The 13,537-nt window shown below is 44.8% G+C and overlaps 1 protein-coding gene across 12 annotated transcripts in view; it reads right to left on the bottom strand.

Moving 5' to 3' along the window:
- Positions 1–4,328: 4,328 nt before the first annotated feature.
- The window catches only part of CSMD2 (CUB and Sushi multiple domains 2), a 492,929-nt gene continuing 483,720 nt past the window's right edge, over positions 4,329–13,537 (bottom strand). For all 12 annotated transcript variants that reach the window (XM_082233181.1, XM_082233177.1, XM_082233182.1 and 9 more), the window contains 8 exons: positions 13,331–13,510; positions 12,133–12,198; positions 10,953–11,114; positions 9,267–9,379; positions 7,583–7,670; positions 7,009–7,141; positions 6,643–6,821; positions 4,329–5,525 (listed from right to left, as the gene is read on the bottom strand). In XM_082233181.1, the coding sequence (XP_082089307.1) occupies positions 6,662–6,821; positions 7,009–7,141; positions 7,583–7,670; positions 9,267–9,379; positions 10,953–11,114; positions 12,133–12,198; positions 13,331–13,510 (902 nt within the window). In that variant the 3' untranslated portion in view covers positions 4,329–5,525; positions 6,643–6,661. The remainder of the gene's footprint in view (positions 5,526–6,642; positions 6,822–7,008; positions 7,142–7,582; positions 7,671–9,266; positions 9,380–10,952; positions 11,115–12,132; positions 12,199–13,330; positions 13,511–13,537) is intronic.

Below are 13,537 nucleotides of genomic sequence, written 5' to 3'. Positions count from 1 at the left end.
GCACCCATAATGTGCTCAACTTGTGTGCATGTCAAGCATCCTCTTTGATGCTTGATAGACCCAGTACTATTTTTCTAGAAAAAATGGTGCTGGAACTCACCTCCCTTGTTCTCTTAGAATGACGCCCATCTGAGAGGTGCTGGAACTGAGTCCCAGCAAGTTCAGGCCGAAAAAAAGTCCTTTGTGCTTATCAAGCCAAAGGCAGCTCACCACCAAGTACATCTGTGTGACTGTGTCTTGGTGACTCTAAACTAGCCTGTTGTCACAGGTGCAGTGGCGGCGGCTATCTAATGGGCTTCCATGGGCAGGAGTCCATCAAAAAGCCCTTTGTCAAAAGCATGAGATGTGTTTGCTGGATCAGGCCATGGTTTAGCTAATTCAGCAATCTTAGGAAGAATTCCAACAGCCCACAAGCATCAGGTGGTCAACCTGCAGACTAGGTCTAACTCCTGCCCACCCCTGAATATTTGCTGCATAAAAGAACGAGGAAGAAAAAAAACACCATGTAAGAAAAGCAATGCAAAAATTTATATTTTATTTTAATTCAAAAATTTAAAATAGCTCTCAAATTCAGTAAAGTACGCTGAGACACAAAGGATAAGCCTCATATACAGAGACGGGATAACTTAAAATGTTATATACTGCAGACAAGCCAGCTTTATGTAGAATACATATTTACAGTTGGTTTTCTTTTTTTCCTTCTTTTTCTTTTTTTTAAAATGGAAACCATATTTATACATTTTATTACATTTACAAAAAAAGCTGAATCTTCCACTACTTTTTACTACAATAATGAAAAAAGAAAATTTACATTGTGTCTTTTTCTCCACTGTACAAACCTTTATTTCATAAAAATATATCTCTGTACAAAAAAGTTTTTATTTATTTTTTTTCTTCATTTTTTTCTGTTAAACTGTGTGATGCAAGTCCAATGGGCACTGAAAATGAAAAGATCTCTTGTCCAGCTTTCAAAAAAGCAACAGGGGCATAAAAGTATCTCTCTCTTCCCCCTCCCCCCCACGTTGATAAGAGAAAAGGAATTCATAAAAAAGAATCAAGCTTTCAGTGGGAGAATACTCAGCAGCAGGGGCCCCCTTGCTCTGGGTCAGCCTTCACCAACGTGGTGCCTGCAATATGTTTTTGGCTGCAACTCCCATCAGTTGGGAGTTTTAGTCCATAACATCCATAGGGCACCAGGCTAGTGAAGGCTGCCCTCAGGTTTGAAGAAGTAGCATTGACATTGCAACTTTATACTAGCTAGCCTCCCAGGGCAGTGGTTTTCATAGTTTTCTACCTTAAGGTAACTTTTCACAGTGGCTGCTCTGTTAAGTTCCCCTCAACTGCATGTGGCAATGGATTCTGGGGCCTAAGCTCAGTCCACAAGGGTCTGTTGACCACTTAAACTGAGACTATGCCTTTAGTACACACCAGAGATCAGTAATTGTGGGCAAGCTGCTTGCTATTGCTGATCTTCCTGAGGAACTTTGGAGAAGTCCTGAAGAACGGTTTGGAAACCATGTTCTATTGCATTATCTCAGCAAGTTTCAGAAGTGTAGTGTAGGCTAGGCTGAGAAGGTCCCCTGGTTTTAATCCCCATGAGAATGCAAGATGCTGTTTGCAGGGGAAGCTGGTACTCTCCAGATGTTGGTGGACAACAGCTTCCATCCTCCCTGATCCTGGGCCATGCTGTTCAGCGAGCAGGTGAATTTGTAAAAGAGAACACAGCTTTTGGCCAAGTAGCTCCCGAGTGACCCAAAAGCCAGGGAGAGGGGAGGCAAGTTCTGAAGCAAACTCATGATGGCAACAGTGGTGAGTGGAACAAAGTTCCTTCAAGACAATAATTTAAACATGCTACTTCAGGGGTATCGCTGCATGGTGCTGGATGGGTTTGGAAGCATTCACACTGCCACATGCAATTATTAGCCCTCTGTTACCCATGTCAAAAGTTTAGCCAGAATCCCTGAAGTTTTAACTCATTGTCCTCTGGAGAAAAATGGTAACAAGCCAGAGTGGAACAGACTGCTTCAGGAGGTGTTGGGGTCTCCTTTCATTGGAGGAATTTAAGGAGAATGGACAGCCATCTGTGAATGATGTTGTATCTATAGCCTGCCTTGCAGATCAGGAGATTTGGACTAGATGATCTACAAGGCCCCTTCCAACCCTATGATTCTGTTCTACGAATCACCATTAATTTAGGGCTTCAGTTGGGGAAGCAGGGGACTTTGGGTTCTAGCATGAAAAGTTAGTGAATGTTGAAGGTTTGTTGTAGCTCAATATGGCAGAATGAGTGTCCAAACTTGCCCTTTTAAACAAGCTGTACTGTGTTACCTCCCATGGTTATGAAAATATTTCACTACTACTGCAGTTTAAAACCAAGCAAATTGCCCTGCATGTAGAAACCTATGCATTAGGGGAAAGATCCCTAGCCTAGCTCTCTCTCTTGACACTCACTATAGTACTTTTCTATGTGCAAATTGTTTCTTTCTTATGATGAAAGCTGCTCCTTTCTGCTGTCCCCAGCTGATGGGAGCTTCCACACAGAATGCCCAAAGTAGTTACACTGACTCTACTCTTCCTGAACTGCCCACACTCTCAGTTCCAAACAGCTCAGAGAAATCAGCACTACTACAAAAATATATCACCAAATCAGTATTTGGAGAACGCTAGACTGCTAAGAAGTACACAAGGGGCGAAGGTGCACATTCACCCCGATTAGGCTAGATTCCTGCTCAAAGCTGTTGACATGAAAAGGGTGAAAATTAATTCAGAGTCCTCAACACTAGCTGTCTGACAATTTACTCAAAATATACTTGTTCCCTGCAAAAAAAATTTTTTTAAACGGATAAGGCATGATTGTGATTTTACTGTTCCTGGTTCTGCCCAAACCTGGTTGTGTGTGTTAAGGCACCAGTATGTCTTTTCCCTTGCTGTGAGTCTCAGCTAAAAAACCTCAACTATCACCAAATGGCATCTTCCAACGAAAGCATGCTTTCCAGGTTGAAAGCTTGAACCAAACCCAACAATACTGGTGAAAGTCAACGCTGCCGGTTTCTCCCTTTTATTGGGGTAGATGGCAAAGAATGCAAACACCTGTGCTCCTTTATAGGGATTAAAAAATGCAATGGTATTTGCACACAGTAAAACAATCCTGCACTTTGAGTTTCCTCTGGGATTCTAAAGCCGTTTGGCGTGGAAATTATACAAGTCGTTATTTGGGGGAAAGGTCAAAGAGTTCTTATCACGGGGTTGCTGTTCAAAAGTTCTTACTGTAAAAATCTCCTGAAAGGCTGGTAAGCAAGGTGATTCCCACTAAACATCAGGAAGAATTTCCTGATGGTAAGATCCGCTTGACAGTGGAACGGACTCCCTTGCAAGGTGATGGAGTCTCCTTCCTTTGAGTTTTTTAGCAGAGGTTGAATGGCCACCTGTCATAGATGCTTAGTGGAGCTTTGCTTAGCTGATAGTCTTGCATTGCAGGGGGTTGGCATGGATGACCCCCTCAGGGTTCCTTCCAATGCTACAATTTTATTCTATGCTCTCAGGTGGATCCAGGATTACATCTAGAATCTTCTGGACATGACTGAAGCATGCTCCAGTTTAATCAGATTTTGCCTCAAGTTTGTTAAGCAGCCAGAGTAAATTCCAGCTTTAAACCATGCCCCAATGGCTACACAAATCCCAATTGTGTTTTGCCTGGGAAAATATGGGGCCCATCTACCCTAGTTTACACAAATGGTAGATGAGGTTTTAATGTTCAGTCAACTGTAATATACCTTTGATCGCTTGATGATGGATGCTCAGTAGATTAGGCACATCAAACATGTGTTCTCGATTGTACCACTTCAGACTGCAGGTGGGGCATTGCAGGGCTGTATTTATACTTATCCCTCTACTCTCTGAAATTTTCTGCATGTGGGGTGAGGGGCGTGAGGTAAATAGATGTCAAAGAGAATATTTTCAACCAACTCTCTCCCTGGCAGACTACTGCTATAACCAACACTGAGCTAGATGGATCTGACTGCATGTGACAAATGGGCTGCTCTCGACAATGCAAAGTCTCTAGTCTATTGCCAAGAGTAAAAATCCAATCTAGACCAGTAGTGCAAGATTCTGTCCTTGTAGCAAGAGATGGGGGGCTGAGTGGGTTCGTTCAGGTTCTCACTTCAGTAGAGCAGTTGTGCACTCCAGCAGGAAGCACAGAATGTAATAAAATGGAGAAGAGAGCAGTTTCACAATGCTGCAGGCAAACGTATTTGCCATATTTTTTTGAAATAAATGTAAAAGAAATGTGAGGAACCCTACTATGGTGGTACAGATTTTTTTGGGGGTGGGGGGTGGGGGCTCAGCCTCTTTTTCCCTAAAAGGAATCTACATGAGGAGGGAGGGGGTCAGAACAAAATGAATTAGTCTTTTTAGACACTGGTGAGGCCACATACAGTAACCAAAAGGACTTCATGACTCTCATGCTGCTATATTCCTCAGGGCATTATTCAAAAAAGCAAGGGAAGTGCATTTGTGAGAAATTGTTCCCCAGTGAGAAAATATTGTAGTTCAAGGGCTGGCAAAATGCGACTGGCCTGCAATGAATGTGCTAGCTAGGGGAAGATGCTTCGATTTCAACTTTGACAACTGTGCAAATAAGGCTGCCCATCCCCTATGCCAAGAAAGGTCCCTGGCATGGTCCTTACTCTCTAACAATCCTGTCAACGCTAGCAAGGACAAAGCAACAATGGCAGCTGTGGTTTAAAAGGCAGGGTTCGAATTGGCCTTATACCTGGAACAAAGACAAGCAGCTGACCTTGACAGAATAAAGCAGAGGTTATTTTAAAGTACAGAATGAGGTGGGTTGGGTCTGGGTGTGTGTGGCAGGTTTTGCAGAAACCTCCAGTCCTTGAAGTAGGCTATTAGCATGAAGTACCTACATGAGATGGGGGAGGAAGGAGAGAATGAACACATATGAAGCAACCATTTCTCCATTTGCTAAACCTGCTGCTTTAGTTCAATGTGATGGGTGCTTTTGTGCCCCATACTCTCTGCATCCAGGAAGTCTCGTCAGCCCCAATGCAGCCACTTCATCTTACATGTCTTTCACTTCCTCTGGCAATTTAACGCTCTTGGATTTCCCTACTAGGTCATGATGTATTCCCCAGAAGGCGATAATCAACCAAAAACAAACAGCTGGACAACCTCTGGTCTCTGGGTTCTAAAATTGGCCAGAATCAGCTAGAAAAAGGCTCAGAGGTGGGGGGATGTGTTGGTGGATCCACTCCCATGTGGTCGTAACACAAGGGCTGGAGTGGGTGCTTTGGTTGATTTGACTATCGGCTGCAGGGTGGAACGGAAGGCAATGAGGATGTGGAGCGGTGATGAACAGCAAGGCAGTCTCTTTCTCTTTCTCTCTCTGGATCAACTCAAAGGCACCATATCAACTCCACAGCCCCAACATTTCTGGGAGGGATGATCATGGGCAAAGATGAACCAGGAGGAACACCGGGCACTGGCGAGACTCCCGTCTCTGGAGAATGCTGCAGAGGAAGAGAAAACGAGAAGCAAGGATGGATCCACAGCACAAAAGAGTTAACCTGTTCTCAATGGGCTGGCTGTTAATTCCCTCTACGTTTCTAAAATTGAGAAAGGGTTATAACTAATCCTTGGCTGCTTATTATTCCAAAGTGGTGTGAATTATGTCCAGTCATGTTCAAATCTGATTACCATTTTTTCCTTGTGGAACCTAAATAAACCAAGTAATTTTACCCAAAACAGCTGTTTATTTATGAAAATATTTACATTGCATCTATATTACCATAGAAAGGAGACCTTGAGGTGTATACAAACCATCATAAAAGTAACACCAAACGTGGACTCCATTAAGCACTGAGCATAGTCATCTGTAAAAAAACAACACCCTAAATGGAGATTGTGAGGAAGCTTAAGAAGTAGAGTGATTTATGGTATGGCCAGTAGCAGTTGGTGGGATTTGTGTGTGGCCATGTTGCTGCTCTGCTTTCCCAACACCCTGCACCATTCCCTCTTGGCATAGTGTGGGCAGGAGCATTGTATTGGGAGCCAGTGTGGTGTAGTGGTTAAGAGCGGTAGTCTCGTAATCTGGGGAACCGGGTTCGCGTCTCCACTCCTCCACATGCAGCTGCTGGGTGACCTTGGGCCAGTCACACTTCTTTGAAGTCTCTCAGCCCCACTCACCTCACAGAGTGCTTGTTGTGGGGGAGGAAGGGAAAGGAGAATGTTAGCCACTTTGAGACTCCTGAAGGGGAGTGAAAGGCGGGATATCAAATCCAAACTCCTCTTCTTCTTCTTTGCTGTTTCATGCACACCACGCTGAGCTCCTGCTGCCTTGCCCCTCTCCCTCTCCTTCTCCCTCTGGATAGGCAGCAACAATGCACGATGTTAGGAAAGCAGGTCGGCAATGCAGCAATCCATCTGCACTGCCCTGCCAGTCACTACTGGGCATCCTGTCCCTATTTATTTGAAATTTATGTCCTAATGCAGAGGCCCAGATCTAGGAAGTCTTTGGCCTGTGTTGAGTCACCAATAACAAGGTTGGGAAACTCCAGCAAATACTTTGCAAATTAAAAACGCTAGATTACTTGTGAACTGGGAACAGCTGAACAACACGGCACTTACTGCGCAGGTTTGTTAAGTGCTATACCGCAGTGCACACGGTGCTGACTGTAAACTCTGCCTCGTTGGCCATGATATCCGTCGGCTGCAAGTTGCGGTCATACATGGGGTTTTCAAATGTTCCACGAACATTGGTGTTTTCATGCCCAGCGTAACCATTGAATGGCACCTTCGGTCTCCTTCTGTACCAGACAAGACCAAAAAGAGGAGTCAGAGATGGCCCTGCAGGGCATGCCAGCAGAGAGGCTACTTTGATTGAGCATGGTTGATCAGATATTGGTTGTTTGTCGGGAGTTCCTTTAGACAAGCAGAGCCACTCTCCTCCCTACAAGGTTAAGCCTCTCTCCGTTTGCTTCCAGGTTTGCTCACCTGTGTTTGTAGAGATAGAGCACAAACCCTGCAATAATCAGGGCAATGAAAGGCACAAGGATAGCAGCTGCCACTGAACTGCTGTTGGATGCAAATGGATGTCCTATAGACTCGGCATCTCGTTCAATGATGTCTGAAAAGGAAGATGTGCCATTAAATCGCATGCCATGCTTTGCTGGGAGACAGAGGCTGGGGGTTCTGAGTCTGAATGGCCCATCCCTCGCCATGTGCCCACTACTGCATAGATATTTGCTCAATTCACATAACTTATGCAGAAAATATTGGCAGATAACTGGAAACTCTTATATGTAAGAGAAAGGGGAATAAATGCCAAAACTAACCAATTAGGTAAATACTATGGCAAGCAGAAAGCACTCAGGTTTGTCTCAGCCTAGACTCCCTCTATTAGCCAATCAGAATCAAACCTTTTATACATTACAGCTTGAACTGAAAATTTCCCCATTGCATTGCTGTATAAAAATTACAGATATAATAGTTATACTGGTATTAAAATAATGTACAAGTAAAAAATTTAAAGGATAGGATTTTTTTGCACGAAGGCAGGATAACTTACCTAGCCTCTGCAGGCCAAACTGCCCAAAACCTTTGCCATGCACAAATCCCTGGTAGACAAACGTCCCACTCGATGATTCTGGAGTGACCTGTGTATCAGAAGGAGGAACAAACTGCAGAATCCCATGTTTCTGATTGCATAAAGATTCTTTACTTTGGAGGGTGGTTTAGCATAGATTGCTAGACTTTTTCTCCAAAAGCCCCCAAATAATTATTCAACAAAACAACATAACAGTACAAAAATGATGAAAGTACACATTTTGACAGCAAAGATATGGAGCCCACAGCAAAGAGAACTGATCACAGACAGCAGGTTGCTCATCCTGAAAGCAAATCCAGCCCTCCTGAGCAGTCTCTTCAAATGTTGAAACTGCTCAAGTGTAGTGTTGGGTCCGGGTGCTCAATCAGCCACCCAAAGGGCACTGATTCAGCTCATGCTGGTTGGACCAGCACAGAAACTAAGTATGCATGATTCTCCTCTGTCAATGCTTATGCTGGTCAGAGAGACAAATGTAGGAACCAGAGCTAAAGAGTCCCTGCAGATCGCCACTGTTGAACAGCTCTAACTGTCAGACTATTCTTCCTAATGTTTTGTTGGCATCTCATTTCTTGTAATTTAAATTCATTGGTTTGGGTCCTGCCCTCTGGGGCAGCAGAAAGCAAGCTTGCTCTGCCATCCATGTGACAGCCCTTCAGATATTTGAAGACTGATATCATATCACTACTCAGTCTCCTCTTCTCCAGATTAAACACATCCAGCTCCCTTCACCATTCTTCATAAGGCCTGGCTTCCACTGTGGTGCCCAGAACTGGGCATAGTATTCTAGGTGTGGTCTGACCAAGGCAGCATAGAACAGAGCTATTACTTGCCTTGATCTGGGCACTTCTGTTGATGCAGCCTAGAATTGCATTCATTATTTTTTTGCTGCTGCATCACACTGTTGACTCATCTGAAGCTTGTAGTCTACTAAGATCCCTAGATCATCTTCTTCTTTTTTACATTTACTGGTGTCAACCCAGATGTCCCCCATCCTATATTTGTGCATCTGATTATTCCTGCCTGCGTGTATATCCTTATCTTTGTACCTACTGAAATTCATTTTGTTAATTTTGGTCCTGTTCTCCAATCTGCTAGGGTCATATTGAATCCTGATTCTACCTTTTGAGGTATTAGCTGACCCTTCCAGTTTGGTGTCATCTGAAAATCTGATGAGTGCCTCCTCTATTCCTTCATCCAAGTAATTTATAAAGATGCTGAACAACACCGGGCCCAGGACAGAACCCTGCAGCATCCCACTTGCTGAACAACACCGGGCCCAGGACAGAACCCCGCAGCATCCCACTTAAGACTTTCCCCCCAAGATGACGGGAAACCATTGGTGATCATACTAGATTAGGCGCTAAAGATCTGGTGAAGTGGAATAGAATCCAGCGGGTCGTGTTGGAGAGGATATTCCATAACTATACCAAGGAGGTCACTACTCCAATTAGTAATCTTATGTTGACTTTTACTTCAGACTCCCAGTGCAATGGCTCCTGCTGTTTCTTGTTCTCATCCCTACCCCCCTACCCCACCTTCCACAGCTCTATACGTCTGCCATTGGAACACTTCAGACAAATTCTGAAAGCTTAATGTGTGGATGGGCCAAATGAACAAGACAATACTGGGCTGCGCTAATACTTACATGACCATCTAAAGCCCACTTTTCGTTCTTGAATTTGTTCATGAAGATCTCCACCGGCCCTGTAATCTGGTACACCTGGAGGAGCAGGTGGACATCTTCTCTTTTGTAAATACCTGTAAAGAGAATACAATGAGAAGAGCTTGTGGCTTCTCTTAGCAAAAAGAAAAGCAAAAAGACTTATTCACACTTCCTCTTGTCTCACTGCTTTTCCCTGGGGAAAATCACTCTTTAGTGCTCATTTGGAACAAACAACAATTTGGGTTTTCTCCAAATTTCTGTTTCCTTTGACTTAACACTAAGGAGTGGGCTTTCCCTGGAAAAGGAGTGGGGCAATGGGAAAACTGTTTGGACCTATGCTTTCTGGACAGAAGATGAGCCAAAGTGTGGACAAGCCCTGACAGAGACAGAATGAAAGTGACAGTGGTGGGTAATATCCTAGTGATATTGGAGAAGAAGACTTGCAAGCTCTTTCACACACTGGACCTGCACTCTCCAGTTGCACAATGCTAGAGTTAAGATGCATTTTATTTCAGATGCTCCTGTCTTCAGGCAGCACTGAATTATTCAGGATGGTGAAATTCCTAAGAGCTCCAAAAAGCTCACTCCAAACAAGGTGGATGGGTGATGAAACATCAGACAAAGGTAAGTGTGAGTAAGTGCGCAGCGATGCATCTTGGAGGCAGAAAAATCCTAACCATGAATAGAGTTTCAGTGGATTATCTGGAAGCTGACCTCAGCTTGCCTCTTTGATCACTTGTTTTGCCTTGACTGTTGGTTAGATGCCTGAACAGGGAGGACTAAGGATCACTGCAGTTCATGACTCTACACACTTTATTGCAAGGGACCTAAGGAAACGGCAGTTTCTGGGTCCTCATTGGTCTGATGCAGGAATGAGAAACCTGTGGACCCTCCAACTGGACTGCAACTCCCATCAGCCACAGCCAGCGTGGCCAATGGATGATGGGAGTTGAGTCCAGCAACATCTGGAAGGCTGCAGGTTCCCTAGCCTTGGCCAAAGCTGCCCTTATTTCGGCAGGGAGATAGCTACCTACACTTTTAGCCATAACCTGGCACCATTAATACATTATTAATTTGCTGTACTGTATACTGCAGGGTTAGGACTTGCCGATCGCATGGTCAGCGGTTCGAATCCCCGCGGCGGGGTGCGCTCCCACTGCTCGGTCCCAGCGCCTGCCAACCTAGCAGTTCGAAAGCACCCCCGGGTGCAAGTAGATAAATAGGGACCGCTTACTAGCGGGAAGGTAGACGGCGTTTCCGTGTGCGGCTCTGGCTCACCAGAGTAGCTTCGTCACGCTGGCCACGTGACCCGGAGGTGTCTGCGGACAGCGTGGGCTCCCGGCCTCTAGAGTGAGATGAGCGCACAACCCTAGAGTCTGTCAAGACTGGCCCGTACGGGCAGGGGTACCTTTACCTTTTTACCTTTATACTGCAGGGTAGCCAATGTGGTGCTCTCCAGGCTTTATTAGACTGCAGCTCCCATTATCCACAGCCAGATGGCCAATGGTCAGGGATGATGTGAGCTGCACTACAACCAAATCTGTAGGACACTGCATATTGTGCTAATTAAGTGAAGTATGGAATTTTTCTACTTCTTTATTAGCCAACATGGATGGGCAACTGACTGCATCATCTGTGGCAAATAAGGATATATGGAAGCTGACCTACCAGACAGTTGTAGCTCCACACCACTGTGGTCTTTCAGGGTGGCATTGACTTTACCGGTGACTGGGTCAAAACTCGTGACAGAGAGCATAGTCAGCTGCTTCTTGCCCATGTACTCATAAGAGCCTTTCCAAAAGGAGTTCTTTGCAAAGACGTCAGCGGGAACTAGGAACAATGCAAGGCAGAACATTTGCAAGAAGATGGCAACAGTTAGCCAAAATTGCCTGACATTCAGTTTCATACTAACTGAAGCTGTCCATGGAGTTTCCATGGAACTGTGGTTTGGTGTGTGAATACAGAGTGCACTGCAACTAGGGCAAGAGGCACCACTCAGTGGTAGAGCACCTGGTTTGCATGCAGAAGGTTTCAAGGTTGATCTTTGACATCTCCAGGTAAGGCTAGGACATACCCCTGTCTGAAATCCTCAAGAGTCTCTGCTGCTCAGTGTGGAAAATATTGAGCTAGGTGGACCAATGGTCTGACAATTGCAGCCTCCTATGTTCTTAAGGAGAATTTGGTTATCACCCCTAGGTCAGCCCTTCCCAGTGAAGTAAACTAAGTGAAGTAGGAGCACAAGGATAGGCAAGCAGGACTTTATAAAATGTTGGCAGCCTAGCAAAGGGTGCAGATGACACATCCCTTCAGAGCTATATCTATGAGCACAAACAAAGGGTTTTGCTCACCACTTGGGTTCAAGGTTGCTAGGAAATCTGCAGAGACATAACTTAGAGGAATTATTATAAGGCATATTGATATGGGGCAAATAGGACTCAAGCCTCAGGATATGGTTCAGGATAGCAGAAGGGATGGCTTACCCTTTAATTCTGCATTGCTCACTAAAACTACCTGGTCCTCTTACACTGAAATCATTCAGTACATTGAGCAAACAGATTTTATACTGGTGCTTACAACTTTAATGCGCATATGGGGCAAAAAAAGCTTCATTTATCTGTGAATTTATCTTCCTTTACTTCCAATTAAGAGCACTCATTTAAAGTATTTTAGTTGATTAATGGAATGAGTTTTGATCTATTAATCAGTTAATTATTTGATTCCACTTGCATAAATTTGCAAGCACTGATTCTGTTGGGGGTGTGGGTGAGTGGAATGGGTTCTGTGCCATTTCTTGTTTGAGCTAATTTTCTAAATTTGGTACTAAGGTTTTAATAAAGGAAAGCAGTACCTGACACCTTGGGAAGAGGCAGGTCCCTCGCAGTGCCCACTGGTCTCCCACTGGGACGGATGTCCGCTATAAAAAAAGAGACAAACAAATGTCAGTTCTCTAAGCAGCGCAACACACAGGTCTGCCAGAACATGTGAGGATACAAGAGGACCTTTCTGAGTAAAGGAGAACATTGTTGTGGTGGGAAGGGTTAGGTGAAAGACTACAGGGGCTTTCTTGGTAGAGGTCTATCAAATTGTTGTTATAGGTTTTGGGGTCAGTCTGGATGATACCTCTGGGTACCTTTCCAGGCCTGTGATTCTGTAATCCAGTGAGGTCTAGAATCTATAAGAGGGAGCTTGCTGAATCAGTAAAAGTAGTTCCTTTTTCAAGGTGGTCTTGACCGGCCTCATCAGCCGGCTATTCCAGGAGGATGCACACACCTTGTTGGGCATCAAGTCATCCTAGGCTTGTGAGTTTGGTTTGTGAGTTTTGGCTGGTGCTGGAAGCTGGAGACACAGAGGCCTATCTACTCTGTGCTAGACCCAAAGCTGTGACATGGGGCTTCCCTGGAAATCTAATGGGGACGCAAGATCTGCTGAGGCATTAATGTTGTGAGCCCTTCTATCTTATGCTCAAGCTATATTTACGTGTATATGAAAACATATATCCTACAGACACCACAGTCTTCACTGGCCATCATTCCAAGAAAACTGAACCCTGGGAAAGCAGTGGAACACCTAGAGTCTCTCACCTCTTGGCGATTGGGACGCAAGCAACACTAAATGGGGAGAGACAAGACGGAGGATTTTGTTCCCCTGTGGTGATATGTGTATGGCAGGCAATAGGAAGTAACTCTTTCTGCAGTGCAATGATGTCAGAAGACATGGCCTTTCTTAAATGGCTTTTTTTTTTAAAAAAGGACTAGCCAAATCCACAGAGGAGAGATCAATTTATGGGAGGAGTAAGGAAGCTTTTTTTGGACCATGGATGCCCATAACTTTTGAGGAACCTGCAGGTCAGGGGATGCATGGCCCAGCATTGGGTGGAGGCAGAGGCAAGAATGGGTGGTGTAATGGATGTGGGGGGGGGGGGGAAGAGTGAATGAAATGAATGAATGGCCAGGATAGTGCAGGATATAAATGTGATCTTGCGGTCTCTCTCTCTCTCTGAGTCTGCAGGCAAAGGACAAATTTCAGCCTCATCACAGAATGCTTACCAAGGCAAATAGGGGGCTTCCCTGTCCAACTGCCATCTGCTTTACAGGTCCTGTGTTCTGATCCTCCGGTCAGGTAAAAGCCACTCTGGCAAGAGTAGATCAGGGTGTATCCGAGGGAGGGCAGGTCCAGAGCACCCACGTTGGCATGGGATGGGGTTTCTGGCTCCTTGCAAGTGTGAGCTAGAATTATACAAAGAGAGTACCCTG

The sequence above is a fragment of the Podarcis vaucheri genome (genome assembly GCF_965113315.1).
Source record: "Podarcis vaucheri genome assembly, chromosome: 7".
NCBI lineage: Eukaryota > Metazoa > Chordata > Lepidosauria > Squamata > Lacertidae > Podarcis > Podarcis vaucheri.
This window is presented reverse-complemented; position numbering and strand designations above follow the sequence as displayed.